Genomic DNA, 22,405 nt, shown 5'->3' on the forward strand with positions numbered 1-22,405 from the left:
TTTTTTTTATTTCCCCAACACACACACACACACACACGCACTAAACTCCAGCGGTGCTCCACCCCGACGCGCCCCCGGGTGGCGCCAGATGAGCAAAGGAGCGTTCATCGCTCGCTCGCTCGCTGGCGCGCGCACCTTTCCCCCGAACCGCTGAGCTCGAGAGCAACGTCCAGAGCGCGCGCGCTCGTCTCATCCGACGCGCGACCGCAAAAAAAAAAAAAAAAAGGAAAAGAAAAAAAAGAAACGCGAACCGGATCGATTAACATCATTTAGAGCGAAATCGGTAACGAGTTTTTGTCAGATAAAAAAAATAAAATAATAAAATAAGTTTTTTTAAAAAAAATAAACAATATCAGTTCGGATGGGCGGATGAGTGAGGACGGATCAAACGGCGCTTTACGGTCGAATACATACATCGCGGTATGAAAAGTCGCATTCCTGAAGGAAACTAGTTACTGAAGACCCTCAGGGACTGGTCCTGTAGCCCCGCCCACTTTGCTCCTCTTCATCCTGTCTCCACATCCTCCTCGCGCTCCAGCGTTCCGGCGGGAAGCGCGCGCCGAGCCGATCCGAGCGCCCAGGAATCGCCTCAGATTTCTGTTTATTTCTATTTTGTTTGTTTTTTTTTTATTACCACAAATGAAACTCTGAGGTGAATCTCTCTGCAGACACACAGGATTAAAGCCTGAAATGAGGAATGATATGATACGAGTCGTCAGATAAGTATGCTTTTGGGGGAGACTTTTTTTTGCCAACGCGAATACGGTGACGCTGATTCCGCGTCTCTTCCTGAAGAACGGCTTCTCCCGAAATTACTTCAGATCAATTCACAAGTCTGGATTCTCTGACGCGACTGTGCTGGTGGTGTTTTTTTTTTTGTATTTTTTATATTTTTATTTTTCATCTAACTCTTGCGTAATTCTGTTACAGACGTTTAACAACAAGACAAGAGAGGGCTTGGTGATGGAGGAGGAGAAGAAAACGGTCACTTAACGGATTTTCTTCATCGACGTGAAGGGATTGTGTTGCTTCAGCTGCTGCTGTAACGTTAATGTTATCGTTCACGCTAGTTCTTGGGTTCTTGTTGCGTTTCTCATCTCTTCATGACCGGATTGTATATGTGAAAGAAGAGGCTGTGTCTGTGCCGGTTTGGGTTTTTTTTTTTTTTTCTTCTCTTTTACAGCGACCCGGCTAATCTCCATCCTTATACCAAGAACACACACACACACACACACACACTGAGGAGACGTGAAGTGAAGAAGGAAACCTAAAGTGGTCCACGGAGGTAAGCTCCCTGTACGAACTGTTATGAAATATTTCTCACAGGCGTCATTATCCTTTCCGTTTTCAGATGGATGGATGGATGGATGGATGGATGTCACTTGAGGAATTCACTTGAGGAAGCGTCTGAATGGCGAAGCATTAAAAAAAAAAAAAAACATCCCGATTAGGATGAAAGCACTATCAATCATATTCTAGCATTATGATTTTTTTTTTATGTTTTATTTTTTGGATGTATAATTTATATACATGTACTCTTGGGGGAGGATTGGGATGCAGTTTGCTTGCATAATTAGCCCACTGACACTTGTTTGCCTCCCATTCAGTTGCATTTGGTGAGTCCTGTGGGGGAAATAATATCCTGATATCTATATCAAAATACAGCGATTTAATCAGGATGCATGTCATCGTGTCACTTTTATATCGTAGAGCATATGTCATGATAGATCATGGCGTAAAAGCTTCGTTTTATATCGATATATTTATTTATATTGCAGGACCGTTTTATCTTCAGTCCCATAGGGGTGCCATGGCATGTCAGTAACACTAGCCAACACTGCGTACATACACTAACCTATATATACCATATAGTCTTCATCCGCTTAGAGAGTATTGGATTTCCATGCTTGGACAAAAAAAATAGGCTGACAAAATGAACTACACAAAGGTATACAACCCGAGAACCATCATTCTCTCTCACGCACGGGCTCTCTCTGGTTTCTTCATGCTCACTGCATTAACATAATGGATTTTAACGCAGATTTTAGGATTACCGATGTGCTTTGGGGGGAGATTAAATCTGGACAATGGTATATGAGATATCGGAGGTGATAAGACCGTTCAATTGATTTTAATCTATATTTGGACATATATCCATACATACCACCATCCGGCTTTTCTCCAGGTTCACCGATCCGTTTGCTTTACAATGTGACGGATCACCGAACGACACAGCTTGCTTCAAAAATGAAATTTAAAGGCAGGTTTTTAAAACTTCTCGTCCTAGTATAGTCAAGAAAGACGTGAAGTTTCGATCATTAAATGCCAACGTGAATGCGAAGCGTTAACGCATTAATAAAGATAATTTTATGTGTACACGTGCTTATAGTAGGGCGTCATATGGAACAACCGAATGCACGCGTGCACGAATAATTAATGCAAATGCACGTTTTTATGAGACGAGATGCCAGGGTTGAGTGGATTTGCTGGCGGGGAACCCGTAAACCCAGGCGAAGCAGTAGTGCGCATAAACAGATGAAACGTGGCCATACTGAAATGCTAAACCTGTTGAACCTGAATGTATGTGATAACAGATGATTTAGAGCACTGGGGAAAATAAAAGCAAAAAAAGGACTTGAATAAATAAATAAATAAATAAATAAATAATGGTCAAGACGCTTAAAAGTGAAATAAACTGCCAGCATGAACTTTGATGACGGTAAGCAGAGCCGTGGGATTTAAACAGTTCTTATGCATTTTTGTGCAAGTTAAGCTACAGCAACACAAAAATGCATCCAGTGCAATAAGCATGTGTTTTATTGTCTCACAAGGATCACTAAATGAGACCTGGAATTAAGGGAGGAATTTTTAGAACGTCATATGATATTACACAGAATGGTTGGCTAGTGCAGGTTTTTTTTTTTTTTTTTTTTGCTTCTCACTGCTGGCTAAACACAGCATCCCATAAGATCTCATTATCATTAAGTATCATTAAGACTCAGGTTCCAACCTATTATATGGTAATAGGCACTTTGTTTTATATGTACATAATAGTGCTATGTAATAACACAGGACTCATTTCACTGGAGATAAAGCTCACACACGTGAATTGTTTTAAAGCATATCTTTGTTTAGCACATCTTCGTGTCAGTGGTGAAGACATAACCATGACTACTCCCCCAACTCTCTAGCACTTACCCCTAACCCCTTTTACTGACTTCAGAGGCAAAGATATACACCCTTATTGACAGCACGTCAATATTGACAAATTGATCCTTATGAGAGCATTGCTTTGCAGTTGTGGGAGATTGCGATGACTGATAATTGTGCATTTCTGGTTTGGAAACAGTACCCAAAATAATGATGAAAATAAAATCTTGATCGTGACAAAGGTTAATGTGGCAGTCATTAAATTGTTAGTTAATTTATATCGAAGCCTTAAACACAAGATGAACTCTACTAATGCTTGACGCTTGGGTGGAACACTTAAGCCCAATTCCCACTTTCACTACAGATCGTTTTATTTTCACAAATCACGGTAGTTGTTGAGTAGTCATGTGGTAAGATCATGGTTATGTGGGTGTGTCTCTGTGTCCTGTAGTGATCCACAGGTTGTCGGCATGAACTATGGATTTTTTTTAACATGCTAAAAAAATTAGTGTCTGAACATTTTTATGACCCGTAGGTCTACCATACTGTAGGTTAGCTGTATGTTTTCTTAAGCATATTTGTGGTTATTTGTGGACTTCCATATTTAGTCATATCATCATGGCACTATGGCCAGAAGTTGTAAGTGCCAGTGTGATACCTTAAACCTTAATATATAATTGATATATACACCGATTAGCCATGACGTTATGACCACTGACAAGTGACGTGACATATATAACATTGATTATCTTGTGATGTTGGCATCTGGGAGTCAGTGGAATATATTAGGGAGCAAGTGAACATTTTGTCCCTGAGGTTTCTGTATTGAAAGCAGAAAGAATACTGTAGGTCAGAGCAACTTAAAAACTGCAGTCCTTGTAGGGAGTTTCCGGTCTGCAGTGGTCAGGACCTACCAAAAATGCCCCAAGGAAGAAAAACCGGTGAACCGGAATAGGGTCATGGGTGGCCAGGGGTCATTGGTGCACATAGGGAGAAAAGGCTGGCCTGTTTATTCCGATCCAATAAAAGACCTACTGTAGATAAATTTGCTGAAAAAGTTAGAGCTCAGTCTGACAAAAAGGAGTAAGAATTTGACCTCAGAACAATAGAAGAAGATGGCCTGCTATAATAGTTCATGTTTTTTTTACATTATGTGGATTGGTGTGTGTGTGTGTGTGTGTGTGTGTGTGTGTGTGTGTGTGTGTTTGTGTATATGTATGTTTGTGTGGCTCATATCTAGAAAAGAGTTTGTACCGGTATGCACTATGGAAAGAGGGCAAGGCAGTTTGATGCTCTGGGCAATGTTTTGTTGGAAACCTTGGATCATGCCGTTCATGTGGATGTTACTTTGATGAGTACCACCTACCTAAACATTTACATTTAGGCATTTGGCAGACTCTCTTATCCAGAGCGACTTACATTTTTATCTCATTATACATCTGAGCAGTTGAGGGTTTAGGGCCTTGCTTAAGGGCCCAACAGTGGCAACTTGGTGGTTGTCACCAAGTTGGCGCCGGTGAGGTCGGCTGCTGTCACGACTGCTCTGACCTATTTTTAAATTTGAATTTGAGGGGTTTGAACCTGGGATCTTCTGAACCATAGTCCGATGCCTTAACCACTAAGCTACCCCTGGCCAACTAAACATTGTTGCTAACCAAGTTACACCCGTTTATGGAAACAGTGTTCTCTGATGGCAATGGCTTCTTTCAGAAGGATAACGTGCCCTGGCACACTGTAAACTTTGTTCATGAAAATTTGGAGAACACAACAACAGTCTGAGGTGTTGACTCGGCCTCGGAGGTTGTTCAGATTTCAACCTGAGATGTGGTGGAAAAACAAGTCGCTCCATGAAGGCCCCACCTCATAACTTACAGATACAGTTTCATATCTTCAGAGGTCTAATGGAGTCTGTGCTATGATGGGTCAGGTCTGTTTTGGCAGCAAAGGAGGGACCTTTTAAAAAAATGTTTATTAAAAATGACTACTCAACTTGCTTTAAGACTGATGCACTTGTATTGTAACTTACCTCCTTCTGCTGTCCATTGTACCCCATGGATACCCTACAGACTCTCACTTGTCTTAGAAACCATCCATAGCCACGTCTCATCTTCATTTCAAAGGATAGTCCCACCTGGTCATTGTACCCATTTACTCAGGAACTGCTGCCGTAATCATAAAGGATGCCTTGTGCTATTATTCTTTCAACTCATTCTGCACTGTTTGTCTTTGCTCTTTTACATCTGTATACACTTAAATGACTTACAATTATAATCTCAGGTATCAGTCAGAAGTGAATGAGCTTTGTTAAATGATTAAGATCCATTCATCCAAGATTCAACATTTTTTAGGCACACATTGTAACAATGTTTACAATCTTTTGGTCCTGTAGTGGCAGAGTCTCTTTATTATCCATCGTCCTGTCATTCTGACACCCTCAGTCTTAACCCACGACTTAAGAATTCTGTCATGTCGACACAGACCACCCCCCACTACAACCCCTTCATTATCGTGGTGAAAATCACACTGTATAGAGCAGGAAAAATAAAAGATTTGCTTTTAAAAATGATTCTCTTTTGAAACCGATATGCGTTTGGCACATCAAGCATTACAATTCCAGGTTTATTCATAGTTAAGCAGTCCTGAGACCATGTAGAGCTAAATAACTAATAGAATTTCTCAAGAAGGGACTGAAAGAATGTTTGCTCTCATCTTGCCAAGAGAATTATGTTGAGAACATTGAACTTAATGTAGCTAGCTTCAATTTCCCTTGACACATGTTCACCAGAGAAGAACAGTTCCTAATGTTAATGTTTTAAATCAGTGTTAACTATATAAACACTAAATGAATGATTTTTAAACATAATTAGAGTTTATTCTTGCAGAATTACTGTTTTTTTCTGGACATTTGTAAAGCAATACTGTATATGTGCAGTGTATCAGTGATGCATGCATCATGAAAATGTTCTCAAAAATCATGCTCTGGTATTTTTGTCATACCGCCTAGGCTCAGATTTGAGGGCATTTAGTATTTGATTGACGGTTGTTAGGTGCGTAGGGCTACAAGTTCAAACCCCAGGACTGCCAGAATGCCATTGTTAGACTTAAATCCTCAACAGGATTTGGATTTCGCCCCACACCCATGCTTAGGATAAAAATGGAAAAAAAAAGAGGCGAAATGTTTTCTGTATTATATTTAAATTAAATACAGTTAGAATAGCCACTTATTTGGTCGCAACTATGAATAATGCAAAATCAACAGCACTTTAAATCGTGTGGTTAGCACTTTTAAAAACTCTTATCTTAAGGTTGACGGAGCACATGGACATGAGGGGGAGTTTGGCGAGCTTCTTATCTTAAGAACGTCTGAAGAATATTTTTAGGGTTTTAAGGTTATACCAGTTCGGACAAAAATGCGGGAAGACAAATGCAGAAAGACATTTGTTTGCCTTGGCTGTTGAGGAAATGTATCGACTATCTTTCAGGCATTTGTGTTCTCCGGTTGATTGATGAAGTCGGACATTGAGTCGGTATACATGACCGTCCCGCACCAGGAAAAGTGTAAGCGGAAAAAAAAACACAATCTAAAGAATAAAGTGGCAGAAATCAGGATCAGGTTTCCTTCCTCATAGATGTTAAGAGTTGTCCTAGAGTCTCTCTCTTTGTGTGCAAACAATTATATAATTGCTGTCAGGTCAGGTAGTTATAGATGTTATTATAAACATAGCATAAGCATTTTAAATCAGATCTACACTGTTTGTCAAACAGAAATAGTGTGCAGTATGTCCAAATGACACGCAGTAACTGATGGAAATTTCTTTCTAGTTCAAAGACTAATACTTTTCCTTCTTTTGTGATTTATTTAAAATTGGGTTTTGCAGGTTATTGTCCGTGTCTTAGTAATTCCGAGGTTTCATTTTAACTTCAGAAAGCAAAAAGCATCTAGACTCATGCAAATGATTTTTCATGTCACATTTTTTTTAAATGTATATTTTGGTGATATTGTTCTAGTTCATGTAACATCTCTCCAGGCAGTCATTAACCTTTTTGGAAAGATTCTTATCTCATAGCTTGAAGCAGCCAGAGTTATTGCCTGGGCCTTTAGAAAGTGGGCTTTATGCCCTACTTTTTAATCATGTTTTTAACCCCACGTGTAATCCTTCTAAGCAAATGGGCACTAGACTGCCCTGCAAATGCACCAAAAAAAAAAAAAAAAGCAACACATCAATAAATGAGCAATTAGCCTGTCAATATGCTGCAATCCCAATCTCAACAGATACAGAGGAATTGGATTTCTGATTGGATTACCACGCTTTCCGGTGTTCAGCTATTTTGTGTTGCACTTATTTGATTTGTTTTGCTTCAGTCCAAGAGCGATTGCATGATGGTGCAACAACATATCGATCGTACTTCATACCAGAGCGGCTTCGGTACTTTGTTTACACTCGTACACCTTTGTTTAGTCGGTTTCGTCAACGTATGATCTGTCAAAGCATTAAGACTCAACCGAGCAAACCATCTGCTTCTCTTTTAACCGACAACCAGGAATGTGCTCACCGAGGAAATAATTAAAGTCTGAAAATAATGTGGAGGCTGAAAAAGAGAATGCCTCAGCTCAGGTAATGTGGATGAAAGCAGACACTACAATAGAGAGTATTCATTAAGAGAGGCATAGCAGGTTAGAAATCCGTCATTACTATTCCAGCGTGTAAATTAGCTCCGAAACAGCAGAGCTGAGATGAAACGGAGATCTCTCTTAAAATTTACAGTCAAGCCGCGCTTTAAGATAAAGGCAGGTCTCAGTGACTGGAGTACACGGGAACAGTGTTTGCTCGAGTTAAATATCCTAAAGGATTGGTTTCACTCTGTGATGCTCAGTAGTGCCTCGCTGTGTAAATATTGCTCTGCTTAACCACATCTGTCATCTCATCAGCACTCCTCCGGCTTAGCATTATGGATGAATTGAAAGCCTTTGCCTAAGTAACCTATTCTTGATTCATAGTCCTCCATGCTAATAAGACAGTCATTGCCAGTAAATTTTGTATTAAGCTAAGTACATGTTGGGGAAAAATACATTACAATCCAGTTACGAGCTGGATCTTACTGAGGCTGTAAATAATAGAAACTATGCTGAGCTGTTGTCTTTGCGCACAGTCACCCATACATTCTTAATAAAAAGCCCATTAAGAATTGCCTTATTAACGGTGTTTAAATCGTTAATTTCCAGAAGCAGCTTATCTCAGACAGCCATTCAAAAGGGTAATAATTAGCAGTTTCCCGGTGGCATTAATAAGGATGAGCCTTAGGAGGAACACTGAATTTGTTGCATGGGCTAAATTGAAGAATATTATGATATGCTGTCTCAGAGAAGTATAGAACATTTCATGCAATTAAATTCCTTTATAAACACCAATAAAATATCGTTTCCTAAATATTTTGAAACGAGGCACTGAACAAAATTTTTTTTGAAAGAAAAAAAACAAAAAAAACAAGTCTAGTCGAATACCGGTGATAGAGAACACAGGATAATGACAATGGAAGTGATTTGTAGTACCTTGGAATAAAACCAATCTCCCCAAATTGATTTTACGTGAATTTACTGTTTATAGTGTACACAAAACACAGATTTTCTGTGTATGAGATTTTACCCTGAGCCAGCTCTCTGCTGCAAAATAAATATGAACATTGGGATTTTGAAATGTCTGTTTTTACAAGGCTGTTGATAATCTTTATATGCTACACCCATGTTTATGACTTTAAAAAAAAATTTCTCTCTTACTTTATGTATTCCAGATCAAGATGCTACCTGTCTGGGGCATCATGGACTTTTCAGCAGGATTGTATCTGCTATGGGTGTTCGTGTTGAACTTTGGGCATGGCACACTGGGGGGAATATTGTACCGTGTGCGTGAGGAACAGCCACCGAGCACCCTGATAGGAAGTTTGGCGGCTGATCAGGGATTACCTGACTCCGGACATCTGTACAAGCTTGAGGTGGGCGCCCCTTACCTGCGGGTGGACGGAAAAACAGGGGAAATATTCACCACCGAGATTCCCATAGATAGAGAGACGCTGAAGGATTGTCGGATGAAAGGGAAGCCGTGCTTTTTGGAGTTTGAGGTGTCTGTCACAGATCTCATCCAAAACCAAAGCCCCAGGCTGATTGAAGGCCGGATTGAGGTGCTGGACATAAATGATAACACCCCGCAGTTTCCGTCACCTGTCCTCACTCTGTCTGTGCAGGAAAACACTCACATGGGAGCGACATTTTCCATCCCTCTGGCCACTGACAAAGATACAGAGCGTAATGGTGTAGCTGACTATACCCTCAGTGCGGGACCAGAGGCTGTTTCACTCTTTGGTCTACAAGTGGCAGATGACAGGGGTGAGAAATTGCCTCAGCTTATTGTGATGGGAAACCTGGACCGGGAGTTGAAAGACTCCTATGACCTCACCATTAAAGCAGTGGATGGCGGAAGCCCATCTCGTTACAGTAGTGCCTTGCTGAGAGTCGTCGTCACTGATGCCAATGACAATGCACCCAAGTTTGAGAAATCGTCCTATGAAGCAGAGGTTTCAGAAAACAGTCCGGTTGGACACTCTGTATTACAGGTAAAAACTTGTACACTGCTATTAACCTTTAGATCTCAACAAGGGAAGAAAAGGAGAGTGTGTGGTGTTTTAATGAGCACTGCTGTTTTCAACCCCCCTGCCTTTCTGAACTCCCTCCTTTTTTGCTTTGATGCTTTTTATAAACCGCAATATCTGGTTTACTGAGTTCACCTAGCTTAATTGGTTGAAAAATATTGTTTAAGTTAACTTTTTTTTTTTTACTTTCTCAGAGCAACCCTCTCCTTTTTATGGTTTTTAACTTCTTTATAAGTTCAGCTATTATCAGTTTTGTGAATGGTTGTAAACCTGATCCGTGACCACTGTCCCTGTCCGTGACCACCTTGTAAATAATTTTACAAATAAGACTGTGGTGCTTAAAATCAGGTTTTTTAAAGACAAAAAATTTTTGTAATTGAGTTTTACAGTTTTTAGATGAGTTTAAATTTAGATTTAGATTACTTTTTTGATTATTGATTACTTATGTTTATGCTTACAGGTTAAGGCTAATGACTCAGACATGGGCCCAAATGGTGAAATCGAATACATCATTCATCAAGCCAGTGATCCAGTGCCGAAGCTGCTACAGATTGACCATTCCACAGGCATCATATATGTCAAAGGTCCGTTGGATCGTGAGGAGATCAACAACTTGAAGTTTCACGTTATTGCACGGGACAAAGGTCCCTCGCCTAAAAGCTCAACAACATATGTTTCTGTTGAAGTAACCGACCAAAATGATAATGCGCCAGCTGTGGAGATCCGTGGAATTGGCCTTAGGACCCATAGTGATGGGGTGGCAAACATCTCAGAGGACATGCCAGTGGGCACTGCAGTGGCACTGGTGCAAGTGTCAGATAAGGATGAGGGAGAAAACGCTGTGGTGACCTGTGTGGTAGCGGGAGATGTTCCATTCCAGCTCCGACCTGCTGGTGATTCGTCTATTGATAACAAGAAAAAGTATTTTCTGCAGACGACCACACCTCTGGACTATGAGCGAATCAGGGACTACCGCGTGGAGATAGTCGCTGTGGACTCAGGCAACCCAGCTCTGTCAAGCACCAACTCCCTAAAAGTCCAGGTGACTGACGTGAATGACAATTCTCCCATATTCTCACCTCCAGTGTTTGAAATAGAGTTTGCCGAAGAGAACCAGCCTGGAGAGAAGGTTCTTGATGTTATTGCCGTAGATGCAGACAGTGGCACCAACGCAGAACTCATCTACAGCATTATTGCGGACTCCTCGATAAGGGGGCTCTTTGAGATTGACCCCAGTACAGGCGAAGTACGAGCAAGGAGCCCACTTGACCGTGAGCACAAAGAACGTTATGAGTTCCGTGTTACTGCTTCCGACAAAGGTGTTCCTAGCCACAGGGGTACCGCTACCGTTGTGGTCAAAGTACTGGATAGGAATGATAACGATCCCAAGTTTATGCTTAGTAGTTACAGCTTCTCTGTCTTGGAGAACATGCCACCACTCAGCCCGGTGGGCATGGTAACTGTATTGGATATGGATAAGGGAGAAAATTCCCAAGTGCAGCTCTCGGTCGAACCAGATGTTGGAAAGTTTGTAGTACAGAATGGCACAGGAACAATCCTTTCGAGTATATCCTTTGACCGGGAGAAAGAAAGCAGCTACAGTTTTCGACTTAAAGCAGTAGATGGAGGAGAACCCCCTAGGTCATCATATGTTGGTGTGACCATCAACGTACTCGACGAGAATGACAATGCACCTGTTGTCACCAAACCTTCTAATTCTTCTTTTATACGTCTATCTCCCCTGGCTGCACCTGATAGCGTTGTCGAGGTGGTGGAGGCAGAAGACATGGACTCTGGCTCCAACGCTGAGCTGTTCTACAGTATTGCAGGTGGAAACCCCCATGAGCTCTTTTATATATCTTCCTCAGATGGAGAGATCAAACTAACAAAGGAACTGACTCGGAAACATGGAGGTCTGCATCGCTTGGTGGTTAAAGTAAGTGATAGGGGTAAGCCTTCTCGCCATGCAATTGCATTGGTGCACATTTATGTCAATGAGACTATTTCTAATGTCAGCCTTGTGGAGGGTCTAGTGGGACATAGCTTATACACTCCACTGGACACAGACATTGCGGGTGACCCTGACTATGGCCTAGCTGCTCAGAGAAGCAACATCCTCTACGGCAGTTTGGCTGGCGTGGCAGGAGTTGTCACAGTAATCATAGTGGTAGTCTTTATCAGACATCGCCTCCAGAGAGAAACCAAGAGTGGCTATCAAGCTGGCAAAAAGGAAACCAAGGACTTGTATGCACCGAAACAAGGACCAAAGAGCATTAAGGGTAAAAAGGGGAGAAAGGGAAAGCCTCCAAAATCACCCAAACCTCTTGGAGAAGATGAAGAGGTCAGCCTTCAGAAGAGTCTGAAGTTTAACATTGACGGGGTTAACGACAGCCCTAGAATCCACCTGCCCTTGACCTACCCGCCTGGCAGCCCTGACTTGGGCAGGCATTACCGTTCAAATTCACCCTTGCCCTCCATTCAGCTTCAGGCCCAGTCTCCATCGGCCTCGCAGAAGCATCAGGCTGTCCAGGAGCTCCCTGCCACCAATACGTTTGTGGGAACAGAGCGAGATGACAACTCTACTGGTTCAGACCAGTACTCGGATTACAGCTACAAGACTAGTCAGCCAAAATACAGCACAAAATCGGTGAGTGTTTACAATTGTTATTATCTGAAGATATTCTAAAGATATCCGACCTATGAATTTACTTTGGCAGATTGGATGAGTGTGGTAATGCTTCTGTAAGCTGCTAAATAAATGGCATGGTATTCTTAAAGTCTTTTACATAGTTGCAGCTAGTATGCTAGAATAATGAATTTAGCAGTCAGGTTTTATGGCACAGGGGAGCAGTGGAATAGTGGTTCTCGCCTAGTGACTGTCTATAGCCTTTTTTCTTTGTGCTCCAAAAATAGCTTTAGGCATTGCTCAGTTGGTGGTATAAACTGTCATATACCAAAGATGGTTTGCTTTTATTCGTTTATTTAAAACATCAGGTAAGCTTCAGAGCAAATATGCAGGCGTTGGTTGCTAAATTGGTTCGTTTTTGACAGAGAGAGAGAGACACACACAACCACAAACAGAAAATAAGAAAATCTGGAAATAATTATGTGTTTACTAAATGTACATCACACTATTACACCATAATCATTTAGGAAACCACATTTGCACCAGATAGTATTTTTTCATATAAATTGTTTCTCTTTCTTATCTTTGAGAGATACAGTAGGATGTGTAATCTGGCAGCCTTCCCGCTTTACCCACAGGGTCAATAATTTGACTGGTATATATTTGACCTTCTGCCACTAAGATACTCCATGTCCAATTTCTTTGGACTTTTCTGTGGAGTAATGCCAAATCAACATGATTATTTTGTACAGGCAAGTGAGTGATGTGTGGATGTTGGGCAGTGTGACTGGAGCACTATTACTGTAGGTACAGCAAAATCTCTCATTTAAATGTTTTATGGTTGGTTAGTAGGCAGGGGATATGCATGAGACACAGGTTTGAGGATGTGTAGGCTCCTGCTTCATGAGTGCCCGCTAGTTGGTACTACCAGCAGATGCTAGCTGACAGTTGGCGGTGAGTGCAGGCCCTATGGACTTACTGACTGGAGAGAAGAGTGACCCAGAGCAACACTGGCACTGTGATGGACAGCATATGGCATGAAAGTGACAATAGACCCCCGCAATGCATACCATGTGTGTCTGCCACAGAGTTTAAAAATTGCTTGAATGCTTGCACATCAGTAAAGCGTACTGAACTGCCTGGAATCCTGTTTTCACTTAACCATACGATTATTACCCTGCTAGTCCACGGTAGAACTGAGTGGCAGGAATACAAAAACGGGACAGATGTTAACTCATGCGACATCTCACAGCAGATGTGAACTCACGTGAGGGTTCCCTACCCACATCAGGCCGAACAGATTGACCAAAAATAAATATTTAAAAAAAAGGAAGCCATGCAGAGTGACAGATGTGGAGAAACAGAGCTTGGCGGAACCAAAGGTAATACTCTTGACAGTGTGTCACCGCAGGGTGCGAAGATGTGCTCAGGTGTTAGTGTCCGGTGAGGCATGCTCCCTTAGTCTCAGCAGTAAAGACTGTAAACATAGCAGCTTTGTTTGCTCTGTACTGCCAGGGAGTTCAGACCTTGGTGGCTTGCTTCATCACCCATTGTTCTGCTTCTTTAATGATCATTAAAGGGAGTTTGTTTGTCAGGGAAGGCCGATCCAAAGGTGCAGAAAATAAAGAAACACTGAATGGTCAATTCACACAGGCACGGGCGGGCCTGGGTTTGTAAAGAGGGATTTCTTTGCAAGGCGTGTGTTTGTGGGTCAGTGTGTGACAGATCAAGGGTTTTCTTTCCACTTTCAAAATGTCTGGGATTTTATGAAGGTTGCTGAGGAGAACATGTGCAGCTGGCAGAGAAGCCGCTTTGACCTGATTCTTTTTTTCCACAGGGCTTTTTACTGGCTATGTAACAAACAGTATTCTGACTGATATATATATATATATATATATATATATATATATATATATATATATATATATATATCAGTACATGTTTTACAGCCCACTGTTCCCATAATACTGTATATTTTCCCTTATAAATAAGTATTTAATAAAACACAGATTTTTAAGTTATGCCAACTGGCATATTGAACCTTCTATATCAATATAATACGTAGACCAAGCAAAAAAGTAAATAAAGTGTTTTAGACACCCTATTAAATTATACACCGTTTAAAATACAGTTATATATATTTTTATGATGCATTCCTCGTTCTTTCCAGGAAGGTCTGGTCTGAGATACTGTTTCATAAAGAGGAAGATCAAGCAAAAGACATTCCAGTTATTTATAAGTGTATATGATGAGATCTTGTGAAGCCATAAACCTGGGCTTAAATTAAATCCACACAATTAAAATCTCTAATTACACCCAGACAGCATAGTGCCGTGCCCATGATGTGCCTCGCTTCATCTCTCCATGTGTTTCGCTTCATCTGTCCGCGACTTCAGACACGACTGGTTCCAGAGAATTGTGAAGCAGGGATGCGGGAGGGATTTTGGGGCAGGCTTTAATTAATGGAACACATCGCTTAACCTTCTTCAACCAGCGTGAACTCCAGCAGCTAGAGCGTGAGGAGATTACTCCCCGAACCTCCTCCGTCAGCCTGCTGTGACCGTCCAGTGCTGCTCCACGGGAGGAAAGCAAGCAAAGGCAGCTCATAATTTTTTTCCCCCTTATATTTGCCGCAGCCGAAAAGAAAAATGTCATGAAACTAAACCATGCTACACACAGCTCCTATGCTATCATTCTTTCTGACTCAATATCCACCACTTGCGGCTCATATTAACTCTCCGTGGCATGTGAGGCTGTAAGATTGGATGATCTGTCGTCAAAAGGTTATGAGTTTCCGGAGAGTATTCTTCTTTTCACCCCTGAATGGCCTGCTCTGTTTGAGCTATTCTCTCTGTGTGTTTCTCATGAGTAAATTATTCCCACCACACTGGGAATCGCGGCTGCTTGGAATTGAGTATCAGACTGGTCACAGAGGAAAGGAAACTAAAGCCATAAAATAAACTGCAATGTTTTTTGACCCTCTCCTACCTCCTTTCTTCCCCACACAGCTTTGGCTTTGTGCAGGCAGCCTTTAGACCTGTCTCAGAATCCCCCGTTCGTGAGCATCTGTTCTCCCTGGCTCCAGCTGGCGCTTATCCATAACAGAATGCATTTGTAAACCCTTCAAACCTGGTATCCACCTTTTCAAATTCTGCTCTCTGGTGGATCCATCCCATAATGCCCTCAGCCTGCTGCTCATTAGAGCACAATACCTGCATCCATTGCTCACTGAGTACCGGGGGGGGGGGGGGCATATTCACCATCAGATCCATTGGCCTCCCAGGCTGAGACAAGGAGAGATCAAGACCGTCTGTTGCCTGCAGGGAAGACGTAAGCAAGCAATTATAAACAAATATGTTTTGAATAAAGTACAACTGAGACATTTGACAATTAGGGAAATAAAGCCACTAATGAGGACCTCCATTATTACTTGCACTTACATACAGTGCATCATATGTGCAATCTTGTCTGCAATGAAGGGCTGATAAGGTGAAGAAGAAAAAAACAAAAGAAAAGGAATAAGCTTATTATTCATTGGTGCTTGTTGAGGACCTTTTTGCATCGTCTCCTAGGGGAGGTATAGTCTTTGTAGGCACTTACCAATCGACTGGGCTAGGCTGACACTTTGAAATCGATTACCCCGGACAACTGCGCACGGATTTAGTGCGCCGGACAGACATATTCCAAATGAGTGATCTTGTCCGGAGCGTTTGTGGAAATAAGACAGCAGAACCACTCAAGGCAGGAACTGTCGAGTTTTTCTTAGCGCTGTTTCATATAAATCAACTCACTTTCTGGCCTGCATCCAACTTACTACATTCAGATTGAGCGGTCTTGCCAGAACACTTCATAAGATCTCAACCAACGTGATGGGTCTCCGCTGGACATAAACCAGAGCAAAATGCTAGTTTTCAGTCCAGTCTAATCGATTTTCATGATCTTGACAAGCACTCTGAGACCGTCTAACAGAACCTGAACAATGGTATTGGATAATCTTCCTCTCTTTCTGAAACTGCATGTTGAAGTAGAGGAAATAGTTCGCGCGGTGGTTCTGCTCTTACCGTGGCCCCAGTGAGCAAGGTGGAGATTTTGATCTAACACCCCCGTTATTACCTGTTAAGAGAGATTACGGCTCATGTCACTGAAATGCTTAAAGGGCATAGTAGGCCTGCTCTGAAGACCGAGGATGTGACGCCTGATGTTGTTGTAGAGATGGATGGAACAGTACACAGTGGTAATATGCAGATGTGAGACTAATGACGATACAGGCACAGTTGAGAATGACAATAATGACAGTGATTATGCTAATATCCAAGGGCTCACAGTCGGTTTCATCTCTTGCTAGAAATATTTCTTTATACAGCCCAAGAAGCTTGATTCGTATAAACTTCATTTCGGTTGGATTTTTCATTATCTGCCAAGGTTTTTTAATATCTCCACAGTTCCGAAGATCTAGAATGTCTCATCGTATCAAATTACCATCTTATGGTGTGCATAGGGAACAGGAAATAATCCAAGATAAGTGGAATCGTAAATGGCGAAATAGCTTTTATCAGGCCGTGCACCATGGGATCTAATTCTGCGCTCGGTCTGTGGTCCCGTTCAGACTTTTGTGTGAAAATAAATACGATACTAACTTTTAGGTGAAGCTTTGAGGACACTCTCAGAGTCCTGATGGTGTTGCGTTTAGCTCAGATGTTTTATCACCGCACCTGCCACACTGCTTTCCTTCCACCAGCCAGATTAGTGCTTTTATCAATAAGCAGCTTACTGCCAGAGCAAGCTTCAATAATGTGCAGCGGTATTTCCTTTCCTCTTCCTGGACGAGACTTTCTCTGTCCCTCTGTCGGATCAGTCCTTTCACTATGCCGTCTCTCCCTTCTTCTTTCGCTCCATCTCTTGTGCTGTTTTCTTTCTTTTCTTTTTCCTCTCTAGCATGTTTAGTCTGTTTGACTCTACAGACACGTCCCAGCAGTGTTTTAGATCACAGAAAATCGAGCGGCCCGTCTTCTCGGTGTGAATGAAGAGCGACTTTGCAAGATGTAAATGCTAAGCATCACGCTCGCATGCTAACCCAGGAAACGCTTTTATTCATTCCGTGCGTTGCCATGGTGAGTGGGAACAGTAAGTTCTGTTCTAGCTGTTGTTACATTCCATAACAGTATTAAAGAATGAAAATGTCATAAATAAAGCAAATAACCAATCTCCTCCAGGCTGACATTTGCCCTTAGCTTGATTTGTTTTCACTTGTCTAAAATGGCTACAGAACTTTGACAGACAGCTGGCTTCTTGATTTTTGCAGGACTTTACCAAGGATAGTTTGTCATTTGGAGAGTAATAAATGCCAGACGATCTCGGTTTTCACAGCGCTGTCAGACAAGACATGTCTTTCAGGAAGCCAAGTCTGTTTCTCACACGTGTCTTAGTGATGAGGTTTTAACTGCAAGTCCGGTGCAGAGAGACAGAGAGAGACAGAGAGAAAGAAAGCCAGGCAACAGAGATCCCCCAGGCATCTCACCCCATTAGAGCAGCAGAGAGCTGCACACAATCCATTAAGCTCCATTAGGGAAGTATACAATCACACGGACACCTCTAAGGCCATGCACCGAGGGCAGTGCGCTGTTACACATACAATCCAGGTTCATTATTCAAATTCTTCATTCATAAATAATGCAGATTACAAGCTACTAAGGGGAAAACACTGCATGTCATGCATATAATATTTGGGTCTAGATTAGCTTCAGGGCTGAATCTGCAATTTAGCATTTATGTGAGCAGGGTATTTTATTAGCTGTTAATTTAATTGCATGTCAGAGCACTGCATGCGTAACGTTTTTGTAAATGTCAAAGACTGTTGAAAAGCACACGGGGTCTCCATACAGAGTACGCGGAAACGCACAGACCCTCCCCTCGCTCGTTGAGCTATTAGTAATTCAATCACACATCGCAACCGCAGGATCCAAATAAACAAGAACGCAAAAAGCAAAAATCGATCTTTGAAAAAGCCATCTTCAGAGGCCTGTCAATCAGCCGTTTGTCTGCTCGGAGTCTGTCTCACCAGCATTGAGATGTCAACCGACAGACTCCGCTGACGACTTCACCAAAGCAGGAATCCAGACGAAATGCAAACGAGCACCATCTCCAAGGGAGCTGACTTCCCGGATTAAACATCTACCAGCAAAATACTGATTACTCTCTATGTTTAAACAGTTTGAACTGCGTATTAGAAGGGCGGTCATGGTTACAGGCAGAGATGTTAAATATCGAATGCTGCAAATGATTCCGGTCTCTGATGTATGCGAGAACATTAATTTCCACATGTCCCACTTGGGAGAATAATCCACTTACCAAAAAAAAAAAAAAAAACCTAACAAAGAAAAACACAGAGAAGTGCTTGTGAAGTGTGCCGTTGCATAATTCTCTCTCTCTCTCTTCATGGCCGTGCGTTCTGGCTGACATGAGGAATGATCATTATTTCTTTCTGTTCATTTCTACTGGGGGATCAGGATATTAGAATATTTCATGAATATTGAACCTTTTCTTGCTTTCAGATGTTTCTTTTTTTTTTGCCGTTTCATGTTGGAGCCTAATTGCACAAGATCTTTAAATAAAGCTTGAAAGACGTCCTTTACAATGAGAAATGTTCCTACTTGTCAACTTGTATTTATCGAAAAAGGCAGGGACATGGAGGTCAATGCAATCAAGAATGAGAGATGAAATGTAGCTTTTGAATGAGTTTAGACTGAAATGGCTAATGGAATCAGGACCTAGAAATGTTTAGCCTTGAAAGCCCTATTCGGACTGGATTAGGTTTGTAGTAGAGAGATGCAGTATTTTACATTTTACATGAATATATTTTGTATTTGTCAGTTTTCTGACCAGAAGGAGTAATATAGTTCTTATTTTTTTTCTTAAGTATGGAGTTTTTACTTTTGATCATTCTTTTCTAGTCTCCTCTTCTTCCAAAAACGAATCAAAACAAGTTGAAAAATATATATTTTTTATATCTACTGTAAATATTTTTCAAAATCACTTACCTGTATCTGAGCATTTGATATGTATATACACATATAGCTTACTCTGTTTGCCAAGACATGTTTAGTCTAACACACTCGCTATGCCAAGAACGGTAATGTGACATGTACATTCATTATCCCATTACATCAAATATACTGTTTATGGAGCTCGGGTATGGCACAGGAGCTGGGTATAATCTCTATAGAAATATAACTTAACATACATTCCTTAAGACAGTGTTTTAACTGTAAAATATGCCCATTTTGTGTCTGTGTGTGTGGAGGGTGTATTCCTTTCAACACTACAGTAATTCCAGAACTTTCATCCCAGCATATGTTCAAACAATCTTTGGTGTTTCGGTGATGAGATGCACGCACTCAATCCGTGATCGATATTTTCCACCATGTTGGAATCCCTTGTCTGACAGGCAAGAGCAAGAAACAGGAAGTGAGAGAAGGAGAGAGACATGGAGAGAAAAAGAGAGAGTCTACTAAAGCAATCCATTCATTTGAGTTTGGAATGCTGTGAGTCGTCTGACCAAAGAGCAGACAGAGATAGTTCTGTATCAAAGGCAAGCCTCAACAAAGAAAAGTGGTGGACAAAGCCCCTGCGATAATCGTCTCTCTCTAAAAGCACTTGTCTGGATGATGAAATCCAATTAAAGTGCATTAAAACAGGCAGAGGAGATTGGATAAATACTAGGAGAAGCAACGGGAGAGGACAAGCACATGGAGGTAGTCATGTTCCTATAGGCTTGAATTGAATTTTAATTAACTGACAATTTGTTTGAGTTGTAGTGCTCTTAACTCTTAGGCATATATATATATATATATATATATATATATATATATATATATATATATGCCGTATATATGTAATCCGTTCTGGAGGTGAGTCCTTAAGGAGAAATTCCGTATTGTGAAACACATTTTCCCATAGGAAATAATGTAGATAATTTGTTTTAGCCACCCACAAATATTACCAACATTACCAATTTCCAACACTATAATCATGCATATAAAAAAAAAATCACAAAACATTTGGAAAAGACATTTAGATAAAATTATATATGAAAAAAATAGTCATTTAACTTCAATTTATTTATGACCTTATTTTATGATACCTCTTGGTAACATCTGCTTTAAAAACAAAACTGAAAGCAGCTCAGTTTTGTTTTTGCTAACATTCTTGGGACCAATGATGCTATGACTTCACTAAATCTTGCACAAAATGCAAAAAAAAAAAAAAAAACCCACAAAAAATATGTAAACTTGTTTCGCTTGGCTTTCCACACATGCAAACAAGTTTTGAGCAGCTCCCGGACGTACGCGCAAGTTAGCCGCCGTTTGGTTCAGCTTGCCAAGGCTAATTTCTGGCAAGAATTTTGGTTCGTGAAAATCTGTGAGGTATGGTTGGTATGCCGCGGTACCACTGTACATAAATAAAAAAAATAAATAAAAAAAAATATGTATCGCAAAGACTCTCAAAAACGGTGAGGTCAGGACTCCCAGCACCACTCTAGCACAATCTGAGTCCTGTTAAACACTCCATAGATGTGATAACCTGGTGATTCAGTACATTCAGGTGGTCAGCTGACTTCATTTTATTGCCCCATAACGTTACTGAGTCTAGACCTGAGTAACTGAAGCAACACCAGATCATAACACTGTCTCCAGAGGCTTGTACAGTGGACACTATGCATGATGGGTGATTCGCTTCATGCGCTTCCCTTCTTACTTTTAGTATTCGCTTAGTTACTGTAAACTATTGTCACATGTACCTCAACAGTGGAAGCTGGTGTTTGTGGGGGTGGGCCAGGGGGTGGCACTTGGACCCTTGACCTTTTAACCAGTAACCTAGTAACCCACAGCTTTAACCAAATGAGCCACCACTGACACACTATGAGACAATAAGACTTTTTATCGCGTGATCTTCTGGAAATTTTCATGATGCAATTTTCTGTTGAACATGCAACATGAAAGATGTTAAATGCATTTATGCACTAATGCAAAAGTAATAACACCCTTAAAGTGTTTTAATATATTACGTTTCATTGCAGTTGAATAATAAATGTTTAGTTGAGTGAGTATGTTATTTTTGTGAGTGAGTGAGTATGTTATTTTCTTGTGCCTTATCTCTAAGTGTTGGAAATATGAATGTTAATATTTGTAATGCCAATAAAGCACCTTCAAATCTTGAATCTTGAGTATAAAAAGCTGGGACATGTAATAATGCTTTTTTTTGTCAGTACTGTAGATTTTTATTAATCCCCCCCCACTTTTTTTTTTACATGTGTGTAGGGTATTGAATGACACTTTAAACGTGTAAAATGTCCTATTATCTTTATTTTACTATACATCAATGCTTGAAAGGCAGTACATTGGATTAGTGGTAAGCACTGTTGCCTGGCATGGATAGGGTTGGGTTTTCAAATCTCACCTTCTGTTGCATGTTCTCAGCTCAAAGATATGCAGAGATTATATAGCAATGAACATGGGGTCATAGGTCACTGCTGCCAACCATCGCTCTGATGGATGAATACATGTTTAAATATATATGTATATTTATATATTCATTTGGTACAAAAAATGAATAAATCAAAGAAATCTAACAGAAAGGAACCTAACAGCATTGGCGAGCAGATGCCCTTATCCAGATTCACTTACATGGCTTGCAGTTTACTCATTACCCTTTGTGTGGTTGGATACCCAGAAGAATCCAGGTTAATTATCTAGTTGAAGGAAAAGGCAGCGTTGTCCCGAGTCAGGGTTGAACATGTGACCTCAGGCCTACCCGCTGCTCGCCTCCCTCAGGATCTGTAATATGAATCAGAGCGAGATGGAAAAGTGTGAGAGAAATCGAGAGTTATAGCAAGTGCCTGAGAGAGAGGAAGAAAGATAGAATGTGTAAGTCAGCGAGAGACTGCGAGAGCATGTTTACTGCAGGAGATATACTCCACCATTCATT

General features: G+C 41.1%; 1 protein-coding gene across 1 annotated transcript in view; it reads left to right on the forward strand.

Annotated features, from left to right (window-relative positions):
* The first annotated feature begins 502 nt into the window (after nucleotides 1-502).
* pcdh1a (protocadherin 1a) overlaps nucleotides 503-22,405 on the forward strand; it is an 82,628-nt gene continuing 60,725 nt past the window's right edge. Inside the window, exons 1-3 of the mRNA XM_053476271.1 lie at nucleotides 503-1,285; nucleotides 8,941-9,759; nucleotides 10,256-12,442. Coding sequence (XP_053332246.1) covers nucleotides 8,947-9,759; nucleotides 10,256-12,442 — 3,000 coding nt within the window. The 5' untranslated portion in view covers nucleotides 503-1,285; nucleotides 8,941-8,946. The remainder of the gene's footprint in view (nucleotides 1,286-8,940; nucleotides 9,760-10,255; nucleotides 12,443-22,405) is intronic.

This window comes from Clarias gariepinus, chromosome 17, assembly GCF_024256425.1.
Source record: "Clarias gariepinus isolate MV-2021 ecotype Netherlands chromosome 17, CGAR_prim_01v2, whole genome shotgun sequence".
Classification (NCBI taxonomy): Eukaryota; Metazoa; Chordata; class Actinopteri; order Siluriformes; family Clariidae; genus Clarias; species Clarias gariepinus.